Source organism: Antechinus flavipes, chromosome 2, assembly GCF_016432865.1.
Source record: "Antechinus flavipes isolate AdamAnt ecotype Samford, QLD, Australia chromosome 2, AdamAnt_v2, whole genome shotgun sequence".
NCBI lineage: Eukaryota > Metazoa > Chordata > Mammalia > Dasyuromorphia > Dasyuridae > Antechinus > Antechinus flavipes.
In genome coordinates, this window is record NC_067399.1 from 234,719,343 (window position 1) to 234,741,426 (window position 22,084).

General features: G+C 38.4%; 1 protein-coding gene across 1 annotated transcript in view; it reads right to left on the minus strand.

Moving 5' to 3' along the window:
• Positions 1-22,084, minus strand: part of PREX1 (phosphatidylinositol-3,4,5-trisphosphate dependent Rac exchange factor 1) — a 206,138-nt gene that overhangs the window by 78,855 nt on the left and 105,199 nt on the right. Inside the window, exons 6-9 of the mRNA XM_051976532.1 lie at positions 16,970-17,131; positions 11,446-11,579; positions 3,102-3,220; positions 2,220-2,369 (exon numbers count right to left, since the gene is read on the minus strand). Coding sequence (XP_051832492.1) covers positions 2,220-2,369; positions 3,102-3,220; positions 11,446-11,579; positions 16,970-17,131 — 565 coding nt within the window. The remainder of the gene's footprint in view (positions 1-2,219; positions 2,370-3,101; positions 3,221-11,445; positions 11,580-16,969; positions 17,132-22,084) is intronic.

The window sequence follows — 22,084 nt, forward strand, 5'->3', positions numbered from 1 at the left end:
CAGTGTTTCCGATAAAGGTCTTATTTATAAAATATGTAAAGAATAGGGTCAAATTTATAAGAATATAAATCACTCCCCAATTGAAAAATGTCCAAAGAATGTGAGCAATTTTCAGATGATGAAATTAGAGTCATCTATAATTGACATACACACACACACACACACACACACACACACACACATATATATATATATATATATATATATATATATATGAAAAAATTCTGTAAATCACTCTTGATTAGAGAAGTGCAAATTAAAACAACTCTTGAGGTACCACCTCACACCTCTCAGATTGGCAAAGACGACAGGAAAAGATAATGATAAATGTTGGAGGGGATATGGGGAAAATTGAAACACTAATACACTGCTGTTCATTGCCCAAAGAGCTATCAAACTGTGCATACCTTTTAACCCACCAGTACCCACTACTCAGTCTGTATCCCAAGGAAATCATAAAGGAGGGAAACGTATTCACATGTGCAAAAATGTTAGTAGCAGCTCTTTTTGTGGTAGCAAAGAATTGGAAAATGAGTAGATGCCCATCTATTGGGGAATGGCTGAACAAATTGTGGTATATGAAAATAATAGAGTGTTACTATTCTATAAAAAATGATGAACAAGCTGATTTTAGAAAGGCCTGGAAAGGTTTACATGAACTGATGCTGAGCAAAAGAAACAGAACCAGGAATAAATTGCGCATGATAAAAGCAAGAATGTACTATGAAATACTATGAAAGACTTGGTTCTTCTCGGTGATTCAGGGATCCAAAGCAATCCCAATAGATTTTGGACAGAAAATGCCATCTGCATTCAGAAAAAGAATTAAGGAGACTGAATGTAAATCAACACATGCTATGTTCTTTTTTTTTTTTTCTGTTTTTTTTTTAATCTCTCCCATGGTTTTTCTCTTTTGCTTTGATTTTTCTCTACCAACATGATTCATAAAATAATGCATATTAAAAAGAAATTTACCAGAAAAAAGAAACAAAATAAATAAAAATACAATACAAAATAGATGACATTCCTATGTCATTTTCTATTTCAATATGTGACCTGCAGGAACTCCATTTCTATTTGAGTTTGACACCATTGGACTAAATCATTAAATCCTCACTATGCTCAACCAAAGAATAAGGAAATGGGGTCTGTGCTGCTGGAGGCATAGGGGGAAAGCAAAGTCTAATTTCCCTAGGCTAATGAGATCACAAGATTTAGAGTTGTAACTACTACAGCTACAATTACTGCTGCTACTCCTACTCTTTGTATATTGATAAAGCAATTTAACATCTGGAAAACATCCATAATCCTCAATAAAATGGGTGCTATCATTATCCCCCTTTATAGATGAGAAAAGTGAGGCTAGAGAAGTTAATAACTAGATTGTCTAAGTATCAGAAGCAGGATTAAAATGCACATCTCTCAATTAACCTTCTTTCTTTTTCACAATGACTTTGAATATAGACTAGATAAACTATTAGAGACCCTCTCAGACTATCTCCATTTTACAGATAATAATCTAATTCAGAAGGAAAGAGGCTCAACTCAATTCTTCCTGGGGTGTATTCCTTCTTCACATCTCCTACCAGCCCTTAACCATCAGCTCCAAATGAGACAGACCCATAAAAAAGTCACTTTGAATGCACCTCTTTTGCTTTCTAATTCAGTGCTACTATAAGTAGACCAAATTCATCAAAACTCCTCTCTTCCTTCCTCATATATCTGGTTCCCACATTTCTATCAATTCAGAAGAACAAACCATACACCCCACTTTATTCTTCTTCTGGCTTGCCTCCCTCTCCTGCTCTGGACCAGACATCATGCTATGACTTTCACCTTCCTAATTTGTAATTGCCTTCCATTGATCAGTCTCTAGCCACAGATATACCTCATGAACACCCCAGCCATCTTCCTGCCAGCCACTAGACACATAGTCCATTTTCCAGTTCAGGAACCTTAATCAAATCAAGACTCTCACTGCAGCTGGAGAAGACTCCCCTATGTCTCCACTCATCATCCCTGAGAACACAGCACAGGTCCCTGGACACCCCATTCACTACAAGAGAATGTTTATATTTCTATCATTAGCCCTTAGCAAGGGGCTTAGCATATAGTGAACCCTTAATAAATGTGTTTCTTCCATGCATTTATCCAATCTCCTCAGACTGTTCCCAGGGACCAGAGAAAACATACTGGAAAGGGAATCCCAAGATACTCACTCTCCCTCTGCTCCCTCTCCTTGATGATGGCATCCAGCCATTTCTGTTTGTCCTCTGCTGTTTTTGCCATGCAAACAAACCATTTGTTTTTGGCGGTGTTATGGATCTTCCAGCCATTTGTGACAGTGTAGCCATTGCTATGGTAATCCGCTAGGAAAAGATGGAGAAAAATATCGTCTGGTGAGGAAGGAATCTGTCTGCAAAAAAAAACCTGCCTTTTCTCCCACTGCTATGCTAGAGACTGGCAGTTGGGGGGTTCTGCAAGCCCTTCCTCAGTCTACTAGTACCAGAATCACAGGATATACAATGGCTGCAAGCTCACCTAGTCCAAAAATATGACTGACTCCACTAGTCTTCACTCATTCCAGAAATCTAAGTTAATTTAGATCTTTCCTTATTCCCTTCCCCTATCCAATTATTGGTCCCAAGTTAGCTGGAACAGTTAAACCCAAGCCCCAGGCAACCCAACACAAAGAGTTTGGCCAGTCTCATTCTGAAGAACTGCCTCAAGATACTATGTATTATATAATTCTACCATGTTTAACATATATTAGACTGCTTGCCATCTTGGGGAAGGGAGTGGGAGGAGCGGGGAGCCACTGGAACATAAGGTTTTGCAAGGCTAATATTGAAGAATTATCCATGCATATGTTTTGAAAAATAAAAAGCTTTAATAAAAAATAATAATAATAAATTAAAATAACAAAAATAAAAAATTAATAAAAAATAATTTTAAAATTAAAAAATATTTTGAGGAAGAATAATTGAAGGCCTGAGCAGGCTTTGGGCCATCTCCTAAAGGCCAGTGAGATCACATACTGGGCACATTTTAATGTGGGAAAGAACACGGCAACACACAACTGGCAGAATAATTGCAGTTACCTGTACCATCTTCCACATTCTCCACCTCCATGACTTCAGTGTTGATCCGACCTCTGAAGATATAGAGGGATCCATTGATGGACTTGGTCCTCTTGGTTGACTTCTTTCCCCCAGTGACCCTTTCAGAGTGAAAACAAGATGAAATAAGTCTATCACCTGAGGAAAATGGGGATAAAATAATTACTGCCCTTTCTAGTTCACAAAGTTCTGGTGCAGATCAGAGCAAGCAATGAACAGAAGCATTTCTAAAAAGGTAAAGTCGTACAGATGGGAGGTGGTATTTGAAATGGGGAAAAGTGCATCCTAGAGATCATAATAAACTATTCTTAACCTTCACTAAATGATGGATTAAAAATGGCAGTGTGACCATGGACAATGTTATTCATCTCTGTGATCTTCAGCTTTCTAAACAAGGAATCTATAAAACTTGAGGGATATGGAATTTAAAATGGAACAGACCTTAAATTTGACAAACCCTTTATTTTACACATAAAGCCTAAAGGTTAAATAATAAGTTCAAAATCACAAAGGTAATAAGAGTCAGAATTTGAGTTCCTGGCTTCTGGGTCTAAATTCTACTTTCCTTCTTCCACAATATGGGCTACACCTAACCCAATTCAATTCACAACAAAATCTTAAATGTTTTACAGTGTCTGAAACCTTGTGTTCAAAGATCAAAAGCAACACAATCCCTGGGCTCCAAAGAACTGACAGACTAAAAGATGGGGAGTTAATGATAATGTATGACAATAAGAATGATCAAAAATAAAATATGATGAGAGGTGGGGAAAAAAAGCAGAGGAGAGCTTTATGAAAATTTGAAAAAAGGATATATCAAAGTGTAATCATGAGGATCAAATGAAAAAATGTTTTTACAAATTGCTCTACAAATGCTTCATAGGATTTTGGGTTGCAAAGAACATCAGCCACCAAACCCAATTCATACCCAGAAGCGAGTCTCACAACAACATACCCTCATAAGTGGTCACAAAGCCTCTGTTTGATGGAGAACCTACAAAAAAGCCTCTCTAATCTCCAAGCAGCTGCTTCCCAAATCTACACCCACCATTCAAGGAGTAAATATTCCCTGAGTATGAGACAGGCCATTGTGAGCTTCAGAGAAAGCTGCAAAAGACACCCTCTCAGTTATTATTTACAAATCATCTCCTTTTGCCTTTCTTTGGAACTCACGTGCTGAACACAAAATAAGCATTGAATAAAGACCTGCTGGCTGACTGACTGGGCACCCAAGCATAAAAGTCATATTTGAACTATAGAAAATATGTAATTCTTCCTAGCTGTGTGACCCTGGGCAAGTCACTTAACCCCAATGGCCTCAGCAAAAAACTAAAAATTAAAATAAAATAAAATAATTAAATTTAATTTAAAAAGAAAGTATGTAATTTATAGCTAACTTGTAAGAAACAGAAGAAAGAGTGCTCTATTAGTTAACCACTCTGGATTTTGGTTCACTGGTTTTTTCAAATAAGGGGATTGGGATAATATTTTCTTTATGGCCCCTTCCAGCTCTTGATTCTATCAACTCTTTTTTTTTTTTTTAATGATTACTTTATAATGACAACATTATTCCTTGCACTCGTTTCTTTTCCGATTTTTTTTCCCCCTCCCTCCCTCCACCCCCTCCCCTAGATGGCAAGCAGTCCTTTATGTGTTGGAGATTCTATCAACTCTTAAAAGTGACTTTTCCCCCATTCTCCTTTTGCAGCATCATGTTCGCTAACTCCTAGATCTAGCATTTTACCTGGCTCATGGCCCACAGCTCTTTCCTCCCATACTCTCCAACCAATAATTTACTTCAAGAGAACAGCTATTTTGCCAGTCTGACGTCTACAGGACTGTCTGCTTAGGGAGAAAATGGATTACAAGATTAGGAAAAAGGAACCTAGGGAAAACCTGAAGTTTCTACAACTCTAGCACCAATGGGAAAAGAAAGAAGAGAAATAGAGACAGAGTTTTCACATTCATCAAATTGGAAAAGACTTAAAAAAAAAAAAGAATATGACTTTTGGAGGAGCTATGGGAGAAGAGGCACATTAGCATGCTTCTGGTATAGACTATCTATCTATTTATCAATATATGCATAGTCACACACAAATATACTCATGCAAAAACATATGCACACACAAATATGTATATACATACACATATGTAGAAAGCCAATAAATCACAGGTTAGGGTGAGGGATAGGGAAATAGAAGGTATACAATCAATCTAGCTGGAGTAAATAAAATACACACAAAAGGAAGCAATGGGTAACAAGATTGAAAAGAGATTGTGACGTCATTTTAGGAAAAACCTTCCTTAAACAGTACAGATTAGGAGTTGATATTTTTCATTTTGCCCACAGGACAATACCAAGTCACTGAAGATTTCTTAAGTGTAAACTACTGTATTGCAGTCCTCACCCAGGAGGAGACAGGTGTTTTGTTTTCCCATAGATTTGGAGATCACCGCATTTCCTAGACTGGCAGAGACCAGGTATCATACTGGATGGCCCTGGAAGAGCCCACTAACATAAAAAGATTTCTTGCGGTTTTGTCACTGACCATCTAAAGCCAATTTTGGGGAAGGACCCTCTACGAGTTCCAACTACAAGCAAAGGCAAAGGTTTGGTTAACTGTAATTACACTACCTATTTTTTGAGCAAAAAATCTTCCTCTGCCTCCATATCTACCTTTTAATGATGTCAAGGGTAGGGGAAGCTGTAGGTGGAGAGGAGAGACTGAAAGGAAGAAGGCTTGAAAAGGGGGTCAAACTGAATTGAGTTGATAACAATTCACAATTTTATAGCCTTAAGGTTTATACAACCACAACTCTGTGAGGGAAACAGTATTAACCCTCTACTCAGGGAGGAAAAGACTTCAGCCAAGGTTACAAAGATAGGTAGCATTTAAGTGAAGATAAAATCCATACAAATCATGCTGATTCCTGACCAACAGGAGGCAAACAAAATACCTCTATTCACATCCCCAAGTCTCTCAGGGGAACCATAGGATTCTTGCTTTCACTGAGGTTCTAACATACTTGAATGGCTCAGGTCTGATGTGTTGAGTACCACTTGGGGATCAAATGCTCCAGGGAACCTTGACTACCAGCTGAATCCCCCTGGGTCCAGAGGTTTGAGAGGACATCCAATAAAGACAAAAAAAAAGCCTAAGGTAGGTGCGTGTCACTCAACTCTGAGACAGAAGATAGATAGATATGATAAACAGATAGATGATAAATGATATTATATATTATATATAGATGATAAAATGGAGATGGGTTCAAAATTGCCTGTGTAACCTCAACCTTAAACATTACAGATTAGGAGTTGATATTTTTCATTTTGCTAGGTTTTTTCATGGGTAATTTAGCCATAATAATTCTCACTCTGCAGACTAAGAAGTTGTGTGGCAATTGGGAATAAAGAAGGGATCTCAAAATGAGGAAGGCTTAAGTCTCACCTCTGACACAAGGCACTCCCAAGACCCCATACAATTCTAGAACTACACTTGAAAGAAGCTGATTTTTGTAGGAAAATTTACCCACTGGGAATTGAAATCACAGGACCAATCCAAAATAAGACCTTCCAGGTCCACTGTAACAGACTGCATGTGAAAGCATGTTCTGGCCACAATTGTATAAGAATGCCAATAAAGCACTGATTTTAGTGGAGGGGACTCCCTCAAAAAAAAGTAGGGCAGAGCCCTCCCACCTCACACTGGAAAATCTTAACTGGACAATGGCCAAATATACTTACCACCGACAAGCTAAGTATCTTTTCTTCCTCAAATGTAGCTAGACAAATTTGATCTCTCCTTTTTCCCTCTTACATTTACTTTTATAATAAATTTTCTGCCCATTTGACTGAATTCCTTGAGAGCAAGAATTAAGGAATTAGCTATGGATCCCCATCATGAAACACAGATTGAGGAGATTCTCAATAATGCTTATTGAATCAAATGGTCTGTATCACTTAACAAACTGATTTAGTCTGAGATTAACAGCTCAGATTTATAAAGTTTTTTCCTCATAATAACCCTCTGAGGGAGGTAGTTTACTTATCATTCTCCCTATTTTACTGCTGACTTAACCAGAATGCAAGAACCATTATGTGTTGGTACCAGTATTTGAAAACTATTTACTTCCAACTCCCAATTCAATTGTCTTTTCATGACATCAAGATGACTCCAAGCAATTACAAAGTTCTCATCTCTTCAATCTTGGATCTCCAAGACTATGAAGAGGAAGTGATCTGAAGCTCACAGAGCATGATAGGTACCAGGCTCACTGATATCTTGGACTGCAAAAATCAAAAAAGTTAAGATGATATATTTAATAGCAATTAGATGTTATATTTATTAGCAGTGTCCCAGACTAAGCAGTTATTAGACCAGAATCAAAATAGTCCCTAGATGAACAGCAGATTCAAGGGCTGAGCTCCTTCTCCAGGTAGTGAGGTCTTTCCTAGAGGCAAAAGCCATTTCCATGAAAACACAACCACCAGAAGGTTTTTATAATGTAGGAGGCAGTGAGTAACCCACACTGTGCTCTATTTTCCTGACCACATCCTTAAGGAGGCTAAGTTTCAGAGAGATTAAGTAAATCTTGACCCAGATCACAAGCAAACAAGAGATAACCTTGCACTGAATGAATGACCCAACCAACAAGCATTTTTTGAAAGTATTCTGGTCTCGAAGCTGGGGAACTAGGAGCTAGAGAAGTATATGGAGCAGAGAAAGAGTGCTCACATTCATCTCTGACTACAGAAAACCTTTTCTTCCTTAAAGCCCAACTCAGGTACCCTCTCCTCAATGAATAATAATGTTAGTGGTATTGTTTGCTGTTTTTCAGCCCTATCCAATTCCTCATGACCCCATTTGGGGTTGTCTTGTCAAAGATACTGGAGGTTTTGCCATTTCCTTCTCCAGCTCCTTTTACAGAAGAAACAGACCTGCCCAGGGTTATACAGCTAGTGTCTGAGACTAGTTTGAATTCAAGGAATCTAGGACTCTATGAATAATAATACCTAGCATTTATATATATTATTATATTATATAACATGCTTATATTATATAGAATAAAATTATAATAATATATAATATTTATATAATATGCAGGAATAGAATTTAGTTATGATTTAGGACAAGCAAAGCATTTTACAAATTTAATTTGGAAGCAGCAATTCTGCTTGCTTTAATCCTCACAATAATCCTGAGAGATAGATGCTATTGTTATTCCCATTTTAAGAAAATTGAGACAAAGAGAGGTTAAGAGATTTGCTTAGGATCACCCAGCTAATAATATCTGAGGCTGAAGTTGAACTCAGGCTTTCTTGACCCCAGGTCTCCCACTTTTATTTGCCATATTTCTAAGCTGGTTTGCCCTGAGATTCCCCACTCCTGCCTCCAGTCATCACATTCTACCTTGCATTCTATGCACATGACAGTCATCCTGGTAAATAATGTAAGTTCAGAGGAACACAGGAAGGATGGATGAAGGGTCACCAGCCAGGATGCTGGTTTGGTATGCACATGTCAGGAGAAGGTAAGGATGGAAGGTCTCCAACAAACTGGGTGGATTGGTTCCCTGTGGTAAACTGCTGAAAGGACTTGGATGAGGTTATATAGGAAAGGCAGCCATCGAGAATCCATGTGAATATGGAAGACAAAGCAGAGACTCTTAACTTGGGGTCCATGAAATTTTTTTAAATAATGTGATAACTACAGTTCAGTGTAATTGGTTTAATATTCATTGTACATATTTAACATATCAGATTGTTTTCTGTCTTTGGAATGGTAGAGAGAAGGAGAAAAGTCTGGAAAACAAAATCTTACCAAAATGAATGTTATAACCCTATGTGCTTATTTTATGCATTTAAAAATATTAAATAAATGACAATAAATATGAAAATATAAAATATAACAAGGGGTTCACAGGTTTCAGCAAGCTGCAAAGAAATCAAAAAAGTAACCCTGTCTAGAGTCAGCAAGACTTGTATTAAAATCAGGCTTCATTTTCCTGGATAACCCAGGACTTAATTTCAATTACAAATGGGGAACAAAACCACCAAAGTGCTTAGTACAGTACTTGATACATAGTAGCACTTTCTCCCTCCTTTTCTTATAACAAGGTTGCTAGGTGGAAAGGGGCTAATATTAATGCCTTCATTTTAGTGATGTTCACACTGAGAATGGAATCAAGATTTAATTCTTGATTTAAATAAACCTTGGTCCAATCCATCACGCTGTGAGCAAACGCTAATATTTTCTGGCTTTGTCTCGTAGCACCCAACATAGAGTTCTGCATATACTAGCAGTTGAGAAAACAGTAGTTGAATTATGTTTGAATTAGGCTAGTAGTAGGTAACATATGGCTCACCATTTATCTCTTGGGCCTCTGAAAAATTAGTAATGATCAATGTTCCTTCTGGCTCTAAAAGTATACATTCTACACCAAGTCAAAAACACAAAGCTTTACAGATTTAGAAGAGAAAGAGGTCATTTTACAGAAGAAGATAGGGAATATACCTATTCAAAGTCTCATGAGTAGTAAGTGGAAGGGCTGAATTTTAATCCAGGTCTTCTGAGTTCAAATTTTGTACACTTTCTACATTGCTTTATCCCGTAGGCACAACCACACAGACTCCAGGAAAGGAGAAGCTCTGGGCAGAGATGAAAATAAAAGCCAGGAAGATTTTAAAATCCTGGCACTTCCCAGGGCCACGTTGCCATGAGCTCCACATCTAGATCCATCATCACCACTCCCTGACGTTCCTAAGCCCAGCTCCTCTGGCTCCTAGGCTGGAACCAGTCTGTCAGCCTCCAGCAGACAGATGTTCATTTTTCCTTCCCACAGTGCACAGCCATGTGCAGAGGGCAGAGAAATGTAAAGGATAGGCTTTGCCTGCTACAGCCGAGCCTTCCATCCCCAACAACCACCCAGTGCAGGTACACCAGCCAGACACTCTGTTGATTCCCAGCCAGGGGCCAGACAGACTGGGGAGGAGCTGTCCAGTCAAAACAGAGAGGTTTCGATCAGTCGGCAGAACATTCTGTTTTGGAGACTTTGGTGTTCCGGGAAAAGTGTCTAGTCCAGCCAAGAGGTAGGAAAGGGGGATACAGGATGGAAAAGGAGTGAAGGCAGAGCATTTGGACTGCAATCCCTCAGGTTCTCCCCGACAAAAATGGAAGAAATGCTCAGGCTATTTCATTTCCTTCAAAAATTTCAGAGTTCAGAGTTTTAGTTAGAAGTCCAATATTTACAGGATGTGAACTGAGGTCCAGAGAGGTGAAATATCTTACTCAGAATTGCACACTATGTCTTAAGATCTGATTTTTCCAACTCCAAATCAGATCCAGCTCTATCACCACCCTGCCACTCAAGAAAAGATTGTTACGAGATGTCAGTCCCTCCATACTCCATGAATAGTCTTTTGGAACAGCAAAGTCCAAAATAAGAAAAATCAGCATATGGTCAAGCTTCTGGTGAAAAGCCTTTCATCCAAGACATGGATGAAAGACACAGTCCCCTACTGGGCCATAATATAAAGCCTTTCTATGTATGTATCAATCATTACACTTATAAAGACCCATGTGCCAGGCATTACTCTATGAGCTGGGAATACTAAAAAAGGCAAAGGACAATCTAATGGGGAGCCAACAAGCAAAGAAATACAGACAAAGCAAGTATACAGGACGAATAGGAAACAGGAAGATGAATTGGCAAAGGCTTCTTGTTGAAGGTAGAGTTTAGTTTAGTAGTGTCAACTCTCTTGACATCTCCTTTGAAGACCCAAACTCATGAGAACAGGATTGACCAGAATCCCTAGGATTGAGCTGGGTACCAGGAGATGGAGAAGGATAGAGACAAAAGATTCCATATCTGTTTCTACTGCCAGTTCCCCTGTGCTATCTATTCTTTAACCCATTAAAAAACTATTTAATGCAATCCTATTGTTCAGCACCACAAAGAAGGAAAATTGAAGACAACATACATATTCTCCCTATTCTCAACAGAAATTAATGGTAGTTCTTTGAGTTTCTCAAAATCCCCTTGTTTTAGACTGAAAGATTCATAGAATTTCAGTGTAAAAGAATCATAGATCCAGAAAGAAAACTTTTTTACATTCAAGAAAATCAAGGAACAGAAAGGGGAAAGTGTTGGCCAGTGTTGCACAATGAGTTAGTTATAGAACAGAACTGAATCTCTTAACCTCCACTTCTCTACTGAGGTCCTTTTCCAGAATAATATTGCTTCCATAACATAGCCCCTAAACTCCCGAACTAACACTTTCACCACAAGTGAGTCTCTTCTGATCACAGTGTTTCATGGGGCTTACCTGGATTTCCTCTTGCAGTAGACCAGAAGGTTGTCAAACAGGAAAAAGGCTCGCTCCTGGATATTGCCGGCAGAGATTTTTAACAAGGTTCCCTGAAGGAGGAGTTGGGTGCAGATGTCTGTGAGATTAGAGCCCTGGATGGGAAAGAAAGAAAGGGACATTTTAGGTGAATGATCTTCAAGGTGGGTTCATTTTATGAGAACTCATAGCCTCTGGTGGTAGGCCCCTATCCATGGCATGGAACATATCCCAAGAGTTTGAAGAAAAGATATGGATGATAAAATACTTCCCCATCAAAAGGGATCTGTATGTGCAAGAATGTTTGTAGCAGCCCTCTTTGTAGTGGCCAGAAACTGGAAACTGAGTGGATGTCCATCAATTGAAGAATGGTTGAATAAGTTATGATACATGAATGTTATGGAATATTATTGTTCTGTAATAAATGACCAGCAGGATGATTTAAGAGAGGCCTGGAGAGACTTACATGAACTGATGCTGAGTGAAATGAGCAAAACCAGGAGATCGTTATATACTTCAACAACAATACTATATGATGATCAATTCTAATGGACGTGGCCATCTTCAACAATGAGATGAATCAAATCAGTTCCAATAGAGCAGTAATGAACTGAACCAGCTACACCCAGGGAAAGAACTCCAGGGGATGACTACGAACCACTACATAGAATTCCCAATCCCTATATTTTTGTCCACCTGCATTTTTTATTTCCTTCACAGGCTAATTGTACACTATTTCAAAGTCCAACTCCTTTGATATAGCAAAATAACCATTTGGCCATGTATACATATATTGTATTTAACTTATACCTTAACATATTTAACATGTATTGGTCAACATCCCATCTGGGGGGAAGGGTTGGGGTGAGGGGAAGGAGGGAAAAAGTTGGAACAAAAGGATTTGCAACTGTCAATGCTGAAAAATTACCTATGCATATATCTTGTAAATAAAAAGCTTAGTAATAAAAAAAATAAAATAAAAAACAAAAACAAAAACAAAAAAATATATACTTCCCCATCTATCACAAAAATTTACCAAGATGTTTAATAAATGATAAAATTCACTATTATGTGAGGCTGTGCTTCTGTGCAACTAGTGTAACTAGTGTAACTATGAATGTAAGCTGTTTGATTGAAGACAAAGATTTTTTGCTTTGGAGTCTTAGAACATACTAAGTGCTTAATAAATGCATGGTGGATGGATGGACAGATTGTTGAATGGGTAATTTCACTGAATTCTCACAAGAAAAGTATTGTAAGAAAAATTCCTGTTTTATAAAAGGATAAAGTAAGGTTCATAGGAGGAAAACACATTTCCATAGTGCTTTTAAGCTAAAAAAAAAACACACACACACAACTACCTTGTGAAGTAGGGAATGCAAATATTTTCCTCATTTTAAAAACTTATTTTTCTAAGTCATACAACTAGAGTTGGGAATTCACAGAAGTCAGTATTCCACAACCCTTCATTCAAGAAATCACTGAAGATCAATTAATCAGCAAGTTATATGACAAGCATTGTGCAAGATGCTGGGGATAAAAAGAGAAAAATGAAATCCCTGCTACTTCCCTATCATCAGGGGAGATAATATAAATAAGAAGAGTATAACATCTCATCATTTTACAGATGAGGAAATTGAGACAAAAGATTGAGTCACACTTTTGTTAAGTATCACAGTCAGGACTCAAACCTAGATTTTCTCAAGTCCCAAGCTCAGGAATCAATAACACACAAGACTAGTTTCTGATGGGAGGGAGATAAGAAAGAAAGAGGGGAAGTAGTGAAGGAGGGTACCTTTACCACCTAGGTACTGAATGAAAATCTGTACTGGGTCTACTCCACAGAGTAAACCAGAAATTCTTCAACATGACAACTCTTGAAAAACTCGATGACTATTACATCCCCCACAAAGTTTCCTTTTCTCCAGACTAAACACCCTTCATTCTCTCATCCAATCCTTGGATGGCACAGTTTCAATATTCCTCCCTGTTCTGGTCATGTCCTCTGGAAAGCTCTGGGTCATCAAGGGACCGCCTATATTTCAATGCACACCTGGGTAGGACATCCTGGTAAATTAGGCCTCAAAGGGTGAATAGCACTCAGGGGGTGCAGCAGCTGTGTGACCTTGGACAAAATTTCTGTGCCTCAGTTAGGATAATAATAGCACTAACCTCCCTTCCAGGATTGTTCTGAGGATCGAATGATCAAATTGTAAAGTGCTTAGCATAGTGCTTGGCACAAAATAAGCATTATATAAATGTTCACTATTATTATCATTATTATTATAAGTACAGAGGAATAAAGAAAGCTTTCCAAGTAAGGGCTGGAAGAATATGAGCAAAAAGGAACAAGGAGAACAACCTCCCTGGAAGTGAGTCAGTTTGCCTGCTGAGTGTTCAGGCTAGAAAGGTAAGCTAGGACCAGACTGTGAGGGCTGTGAATGCCAAACTAAAAAGCTGTGCAAAAGCAGTCATTTTAGATTTTTTGACCAGAAGAAATAACGTGAGGAAAGAAGTTATCTGAAACCAATTAATCTGACAGTCTGTACAGGATGGACGGAGAGGGAAAGAGACACAATGTGTTCTTCCTTTGAAAAAGGGAGCGGCGGGGGGGTAGGGGGGTGGTTGGAAGAGGGAGAGGAAAGTTGTCTGCGGTCTTTCTCCCTCCCTCACCAACTGTTTACATAACTTAAAAGGAAGTCCCTCTACCAATGTGACCTGCTGATTTGACTATTCCTAGAAAAAGAGAACTAATTTTGAAGGCAAGAAATCACACCCTCAGCTGAATTTCAGTTATTGCTGGCCAAGGGCTGGAGAACTTCCCATTAGAGACAACTTCATTACAGAGTCAGAGAATCATAGAATTAAATCCAAAATACCACCACCACCATCATCACCAAGGGCAACAAACAACCTTCACTGGCCAGCAGTTCCTGAACTCCTCTGCTCTCACAGTCAGCTTCTTTGGTCCCTAGGGGATCCCTTTAGAACTCTGGAGGCCCATTAAAATAGCCAAATACCCTGGAATTGGATGGATGGGTGGAGGGTTGTTACTACTGGACAGGTATAATTCCATAGCATCATCTGCCCCTCCTGATCATGGCTTTTATCTTATTTCTCCCCTAATAGAATTGTAAGTTCTGTGAGGACAGAGAACATGTAGGCTTTGAGGTCTTGACTGTAAGAGAAAGTGAAAAGAATACTAGCCAATTCAAATTACAAATTCTTATCTGTATAGCTTCGGACAAATTAATCCTCCTTCATGGACCTCAGTTTCTTTATCTGTAAAATGAAGGACTTGACCTAGACTACCTCTAAAATGGCTCCCAATTCTAAATATGTTTATCCTCCTTCCTTCTAAAGGCCATGGAGAGCAGATTCTTCTGTGCTAAAAATATGTGTACGTATATTTTTAAATAGCCTTCATTTCCATCCCTTCACTGCCTCCACTGTCCCACCCAGTACACTATATTCTAAGATCCCACCCCTACCACTGAGCACTCTCCTATTTTACAGATAAGAAAGCAGAAACCTTAAAAAGAGGAATTAACTCATCCAAAATCACTCTGAGAGTTGTTCTGACAGGATTAGCCCTCAGATTTTCAGATGGCCTTCCCTTTCCACTATTATACCCAATGATTAACTGAAGAAAGTTGATAGAAAAATGTAGAACGTCCATTTTTACAACTTTTCCAATCTTATTCCCTCAAATGTTGCTCACATTCCTTCACGAGACACAATGGAACTGAACTAAACCCTAACACTATAAGAGATCTTGGAAATGGGCAAAAACAAAACTATCCAATACTGATTCTCTCATATGACCTAGTAGTAGATGCCCATCAACTGGGGAATGACTGAATAAGTTATGGTATAGGACAGTAATGGAAAATTACTGTTCTATTAAAAAATCAAAAACAAGCTGATGTGAAAAGATGAACTGAATAAGGAGAACCAGGAATACATTGTACACAGTAACAGCAAGATTGTGCTATTAAGTCTTGGTTCAGTGATCCAAGGCAATCCCAATAAACTTTGACTAGAAAACTGCATCCAGAGAGAGAATTGTAGAGACTGAATGCAAATCAACACCTTCTATATTCACTTTTTCCCCACTTTTACCTCTCGTAAAGGTTCTCCCTTTTGTTTGTCTTCCAGAACCCAGCACAAATCTTGCAAATGAACCAGTAAAAACTTAATAAATTTGTTGACAGCAGATAATAATGCAATGCAAAAAGTTCTGAAATAAAACTGAGAAGAGTCCTTCCTCTTTTGGGGTTCTGCCTTGATCTCTGGGCAGTACAAAGAGTCAGATTAGATCATCTCTCATCTCCTTCTGGCTCAGAGAGATTCTAAGATCTCATGATAAACCTTGAGGCACAGTGTAAAAATCATTCAATTCTGAAGTCAAATGAGATTCAAATCCTGCTTCTGATAATTACCCGACTTCTCCCTGTGTCCTGGAGATGAGGTTAGACTAATGGCCTAAGATCCCTTAGGATCCTATGTGTGACTTTTTCCCTCAGGTCCTGCTCCCATCCCAAGACTGGACAGAGAGATTTATTTTCTTTGGCCATGACTTTAACAATCTAGCAAACAAAACTCAGAGGCTGGAAAGAGAGCTTGTGACATTCCTCATGCCCTGATGAATGCCATAGCTTCCTCATTCCCTGCCCTCAAATAGTTTTTGAAGCTGACGCTATCAGCTGAGACTAAAGCTACAAAGCTGGAAGATCCCATTGTTTGGTCTACAATCAGAGAGGAAATTAGTATTAGCAATATAGGGGACAAACCGCCAGAGGACCCCAAGACCCCAGGGATTCATGTAGCTCAGGTACTTAAAAGGCATTGGTTGGAAGTGAGATTCCAAACTGATGAACTCCCAGCTGTGTGAAAAGGATGTAGTGGGGTGAGAGCTCCCTCCAGACAAAGAACCCTAATTTTTTCTCGTTATAGTTCTAACAAATTCATGGTCCCTTTTTAGTGCCTGCCCACAAGAAGCTCGATAGAAGAAAAAGAAAGAGCACCAACAATGGAGAGAAAGCAGTCTTGAAATAAACTAAAGGTTTTCAAGGGGTTTTTAGAGATGAAAAGGAAACATTTTCCTGACATAGAAGAAGTAATCTGGAAGGTATGAAAGCAAGAGATGTAAACAGGCTCCCAAAAGGAGGATGCTTAGAGCTGGACTTTAAGGAGCTTTAAATGCCAAACTGGTGAATTTTTCCTAAAGGTAATGGGGAGCCAGTAAACACTTAAAGCAGGAAACATTTAAACATTTAAAGGTGAAAAAATACTGCCTGGAAAATTGAAAAAAAATTGATTTTTAAAAAACTGCTTCCTCAACGGAAATAGCTTTTGAGGCTAGCAAGGGACTGACCTTAATTATTCTCATCCCTAACTCCCACACCCGACTGGATTTACTCATGAAGCAAAAATAAGCTCAAAACTTTCCCACCCAAGTTCCAGGGTCCTCTCTCCAGCCCCGAGGTGGGCAATGCTTTCTTACCTCCCATCCTTCAATGTGCGACTGCAGCTGTTCCAGGGCCTCCAATTTCTCCATCTGCCTCTTGGTCTCATTGATATTGGTGCAGACAGTCTTCATGGCCTGCAAGGCACTCTGAACGGCAGGATGGTCAGGGTGCTTTCCTGGAGTCCTCTTTGCCAGTTCCTGAGGCAGAGAAAAAGATGATCCAAATTACCCATTAGCTTTTTCAAAAGTTACTGATTGGGGCAGCTAGTTGGAACAGTGGATACCGTAACTGCCCTGAAGTCAGAGGATTTGAGCTCAAATTTGGTCTCAGATACTTAACATGTCCTAGCTGTGTGACCTTGGGCAAGTCATTTAACCCCAATTGCCTAGGGGTAGAGAGGAGTTACTGATTACATGGTAAACTCCCATAGTTAGATATGGTTCAGCACACCTCTGAACAACAGGTGCACTCCATAAAGTCACAAAGAAAACACCTCTGGGTGAAGGAGCAAAGTGCTCCCAGAGACGGGTAGGTGATCCCAAAAATAGAGCACTGGGTCCAGACAGGAAGAACTAAGTTCTAATCTGGCCACAGACACTTCTTAGCTGTATAAACTGAACAGCACACAGAGCTGCATTTTCCCCAACTGTAAAATGGAATTAGCAATAGCACCCCCAAGGTTATTTTAAGAATCAAATTTGTAAAGTGCTTCAGCACAATACCTGGCACATACACACATCCCTCCAATATTATTGCTGTTGTTGTTGCTGCTGTTGATAATATCATCCAGAGTAAGGGAGGTGCCCAAACAAGATTATATTATTCCAATAATACTTAAATTAGGAGACTTTGAAGATGATTAGCTAAACAACTTTGCAATCAGACCTTCCTTGGCAACACTCAAAAAATGCTAAGACCAAGACTGCACGTCACCAAAGGTGAGGTTTAAGTTAGTCTATGAATATTTTTATAATTAGAATTTTTGTAATCATATATATTTTATTTGATGCATTTAAAAACATTATCCTGAAAAGAGATCCATAGCTTTACCCAATCGCCAAAAGGATCCGTGACACAGAAAAGGTTAAGTTAGATACTTCATTTGATTCATCACAATGATCTATTGGTCTTATGATTCCCTCCATCAAAACAACTCCAAAATATTTTGCTTTGGAAGACTCAAACTCCCTCTAATTTTGCCCAGCCTGAAGCTTTATGACCACATCTGAAGGCCACATTTTACTTCAATTTTGCTTTGAATATTTCCAGTGGTGTTTAGCCAGAAACTATGAAACCATAACAAGTCCCAACAAGACGCATTTACTGAATATAATAGAGTATGTGAGTAGACCTATGCTGAAGAAAACTGAATCCCTGGAAGGACCCTTAGGACACACCCATGAAACAGCTAAAGAACAACATAGGACTATGGAGAATCAAGTGCTAAATGGTCACATCAGATTCTAAGAATAAGTTCATCAAAGGGCAGAGAGATAGTTTCTAGGCAAAAGTAATACCGATAACAGCCAGAAAGTATGCTGTTATCCAGAATAAGGAGCCCAAGACAGTCAGTCAATCTTGATTTTTAATAAATGAACAATGGAAGATTTGAGTTGAAATCTCACCTCTGATATTTACTATGTATGTAATCTAAGGATTAGTTTCTTTATCTGTAACATGAGTGGATTCACAAAAACAATTTTGAAAGACTTCAGATACTTGAACAAAAAGATAACCAATTAGTTCTCCTAATATTGGGAATTGGGGAAAGTAACCAATTAGATTCTCCTAATAGGGAATCTAAAAGACAGGTTGTCCTGAAAGACAGGTAACCAATTAGGTTCTCCTAATATTGGGATACAGTTGGTGGAGTTGGTTTTATCATGAATTCAAAGACAACAAGAAAAAATTATTTCATGGGGTATGTGGTTAGCTCATACTGCAGTGCTGAGGAGCATTTGCAAAAATAGCACCACGCAGCTCACAGAGGACAACTGTTGGCAAAGATGAATGGGTAGAAAATTTCTACTTGATAAAACCTTTCAAATTAAATTATCATATGCTTTGATTAAATTGAAACAGCTCCAATCTGACCAGTAAGAAGCAGAAAAATGGGAAATAGATAAAAGAACAGATATCAACGCAGATTACAATCATTTCCGAGGGAAATTAACCCAATACACCAGAATAAAGAAGACCCAAAAGAGTCTAGATACTACATCAGCCAGCAAGCACTTGAGTTCCTTGCCAAGAAGGGGAAAAGAAAGTCAAATAACTGAGAAGATAAAAATAGACCAAAAAATGGAAAACAATTGTTTTTCCAATATCAACAGTAAACTCAACACAGTATCATGACTTACTTTAGTTTATACAAGAAACTATGCAAATGCATGTAGTTCCTTGAACTACAAACAGGCCAATGTAGCAGGATAATAGATCAAGGATAAAGGGAAATAAAATTTAAGAAGACCAGAAGTTTTAATAAGAATGGGCTAGGTTATAAAGAGCTTTAAATACTCAACAGAGAGCCTTTTATATTTGATCCTGGAAATAACAGGAGACCATCAAAGTTCACTGAACCATGGAAGTAACCAGCTGTTTAGAAAATTCATCCTAGTAGGTAAGGGGGAGATGGGTTGGATGGGGGCCAGATTTGATGTCAGAAAACCAGTTATTATTTCAATAATCTATGCTTGGGGTTTTAAGGTTCTGACAAGAGTTGTGGCTATGTGAGAAGGGGCAAGAGAAGAGGACCTGGAACATGGAAGATTTGAATGCACTAATGCTGAATGAAGTTGGCGGAAGCAGAAGAACAATTTATACTGTAAAAAAAAACAAATCCTAAGCAATATTCCAAAGGACTAATGATAAAGAGCTAAATGGTTCTGGAGTGACTATGGATATTTGATTTGTTTTATGCTGCCTAAGTCAGACTGTCACAAAACCTGGAGAGGAAAGAATATTGGAGGAAGAGAGGGAGCGCAGAAAAAAAAAAAAAAAAAAAAAAAAAAAAAGGTGTCAAATGCTGCAATCAAGTCAAGAAGAATCAAGATGGAGGACAAGGAAGTGAAATTGAATGTGGTCTCCAGAGATCTGCTCTTCATGGGTTGAAAACAAAAACAGTAATTCAAGCATGGGAAGTGAGATTAGTCTTTTAAGCGATTAAATAAAAAATAATTTTTTTAAAAAGTAAAATTAGGGACAGCTAGGTGATACAGTGGATAGAGCACCAGCCCTTTAGTCAGGAGGTCCTGAGTTCAAATCTGGTCTCAGACTTCCTAGCTGGGTGACCCTGGGCAAGTCACTTAACCCCAATTGCCTTAGCAAAAAAGAAAAAAAGAAAAGAAAAGAAAAGAAAAAAATAAAATTAAAACAGAAATAAAAAATAGCCATTGATAAAAGTGTGATATCATTATGCCCCCCCCACCAAGTTCACAGAAAAACAGAAGAGTTCTTAAATACAGAGGAACCTTGAGAGTTCATTGCCTATAAATACTAATATGGGAGAAGAGAAATCATACAGAAAGAGGAAGTTATTTACTCAACTTTACCCAGGCAGAAAGTAGCAGAGCAGGAACTCACTATCAGGTTCTCTCTCCTCTCCTTAAATCTCAGTCAATAAGCATTAGGATAAACATCTAAGCATCATGTTAGGTACTGGGGATACTTCACACCTAGTACCATTAATCTGTCTGCCACAGAAGATGAGACTCTCCAGATCAAATGAAAGGAAATTGGCTAAATATTCTTACATTCAGTTTCCTAATGAAGAAATTAAAGCTCAGAGAAAACAATGAAATGATTTGTCTTTTGATATTCAGCTAGTAACCCAGGTTTCTTGACTCCAAGATGTTATTTTCCTACATCAAACTTCCACTAGGTCAAGAATTGGATTGAAAGTTTTCCAAAGACTGATTCCAACTTACTGGACCAGAATTCTTGCCACCAAAATCAGATAAAACTGTATCTTTCTTCTAGGATCCTTCTAAAGCAATGGGCTCTGGGTTCAACCAGAAATGAAATAGCATAAATAGAATAGCATAATGGATGGCTGCTAAGTGAGAGGAGATAATTTTTATTTGGCATCACACACTGAAACATAAATAACTCAGGAGGAAGCTACATTTTACTGAGAAGAAATTTGAGACCCAAGAATACTTAGGAACCTCCACTGTCTGATCCAAACTTTCTAGCTTCAGTAAGCTAAAGGATGACTTAGGATGGATAGCTAATGGATGACTCAGTCCCAGAATCATATAGTTAGTTACAAATCCTCAAAGTCCCATTTGGAAATCTGTCCCAGATTCTCCTCTTACACAACTTAGTTTATTATTTATTCTGTGTCCACAATTTAGACAAATAGTCTAAATTCTAGATACAGAGTCAAAAATGAAAATACAGTTCTGAGTTCAACAAAGGGGTCACTAGGATAATCAAGATAGTCTTCTTGGAAGAAGGAGAGGAGTATCATGATCTAGGTCAAACACTGAGTAATAGAAAGGTGTCTGATTTGAAGTTTTGAAGACCTTCATTCCAATTCCTATATTATTAAAAAATGTGCCAACCTCAGTAAGTTCCATCTTTGTTACAAGTCCTCAATAACATGTGAGAGTGTGCTATTTCAGAAGCCCCATGAAGCTCTTAATTCTAAGGTACTCTAGAAGGATGCATCTGTCCTGAATTTCTTTGTTCAGTTTCTATTCATCATCACCTTAAAGAGAAGCTTTTCAAAAGCTGCTTACAATCAGACCACTACACACAGATCATGTACCAAGTAGCCAGTAGGTGGAAACAGAGAGCAAGAATTTCCAAAGCCAAGTTAAACTGTCTGATGATGGGGAAAAAAGGTAATCATTGATATAGACCTGGAAAGTGCCTTAGAAATCATTGAATTCAACTCCTTCATATTACAGATGGGGAAACCAGCCTAAGACTAGTAAGTGATTCTCTTAGTAGACAAGGAAGTAACAAAGTAAAACCCACTACCCCTTTCCACCTTATCATCCTTTGAGGAAAAAGGTACATTTCTAGAATGCTTTTCAATTATTAAGTGCTTTCCTCACTTCTGTGAGCCTTTTCCCTCTTCCCAGGTTTTCTGATTTCCAAGTCCACTGACGCTGATCTAAACAGTTGGGAAAACTGTCTAGAAT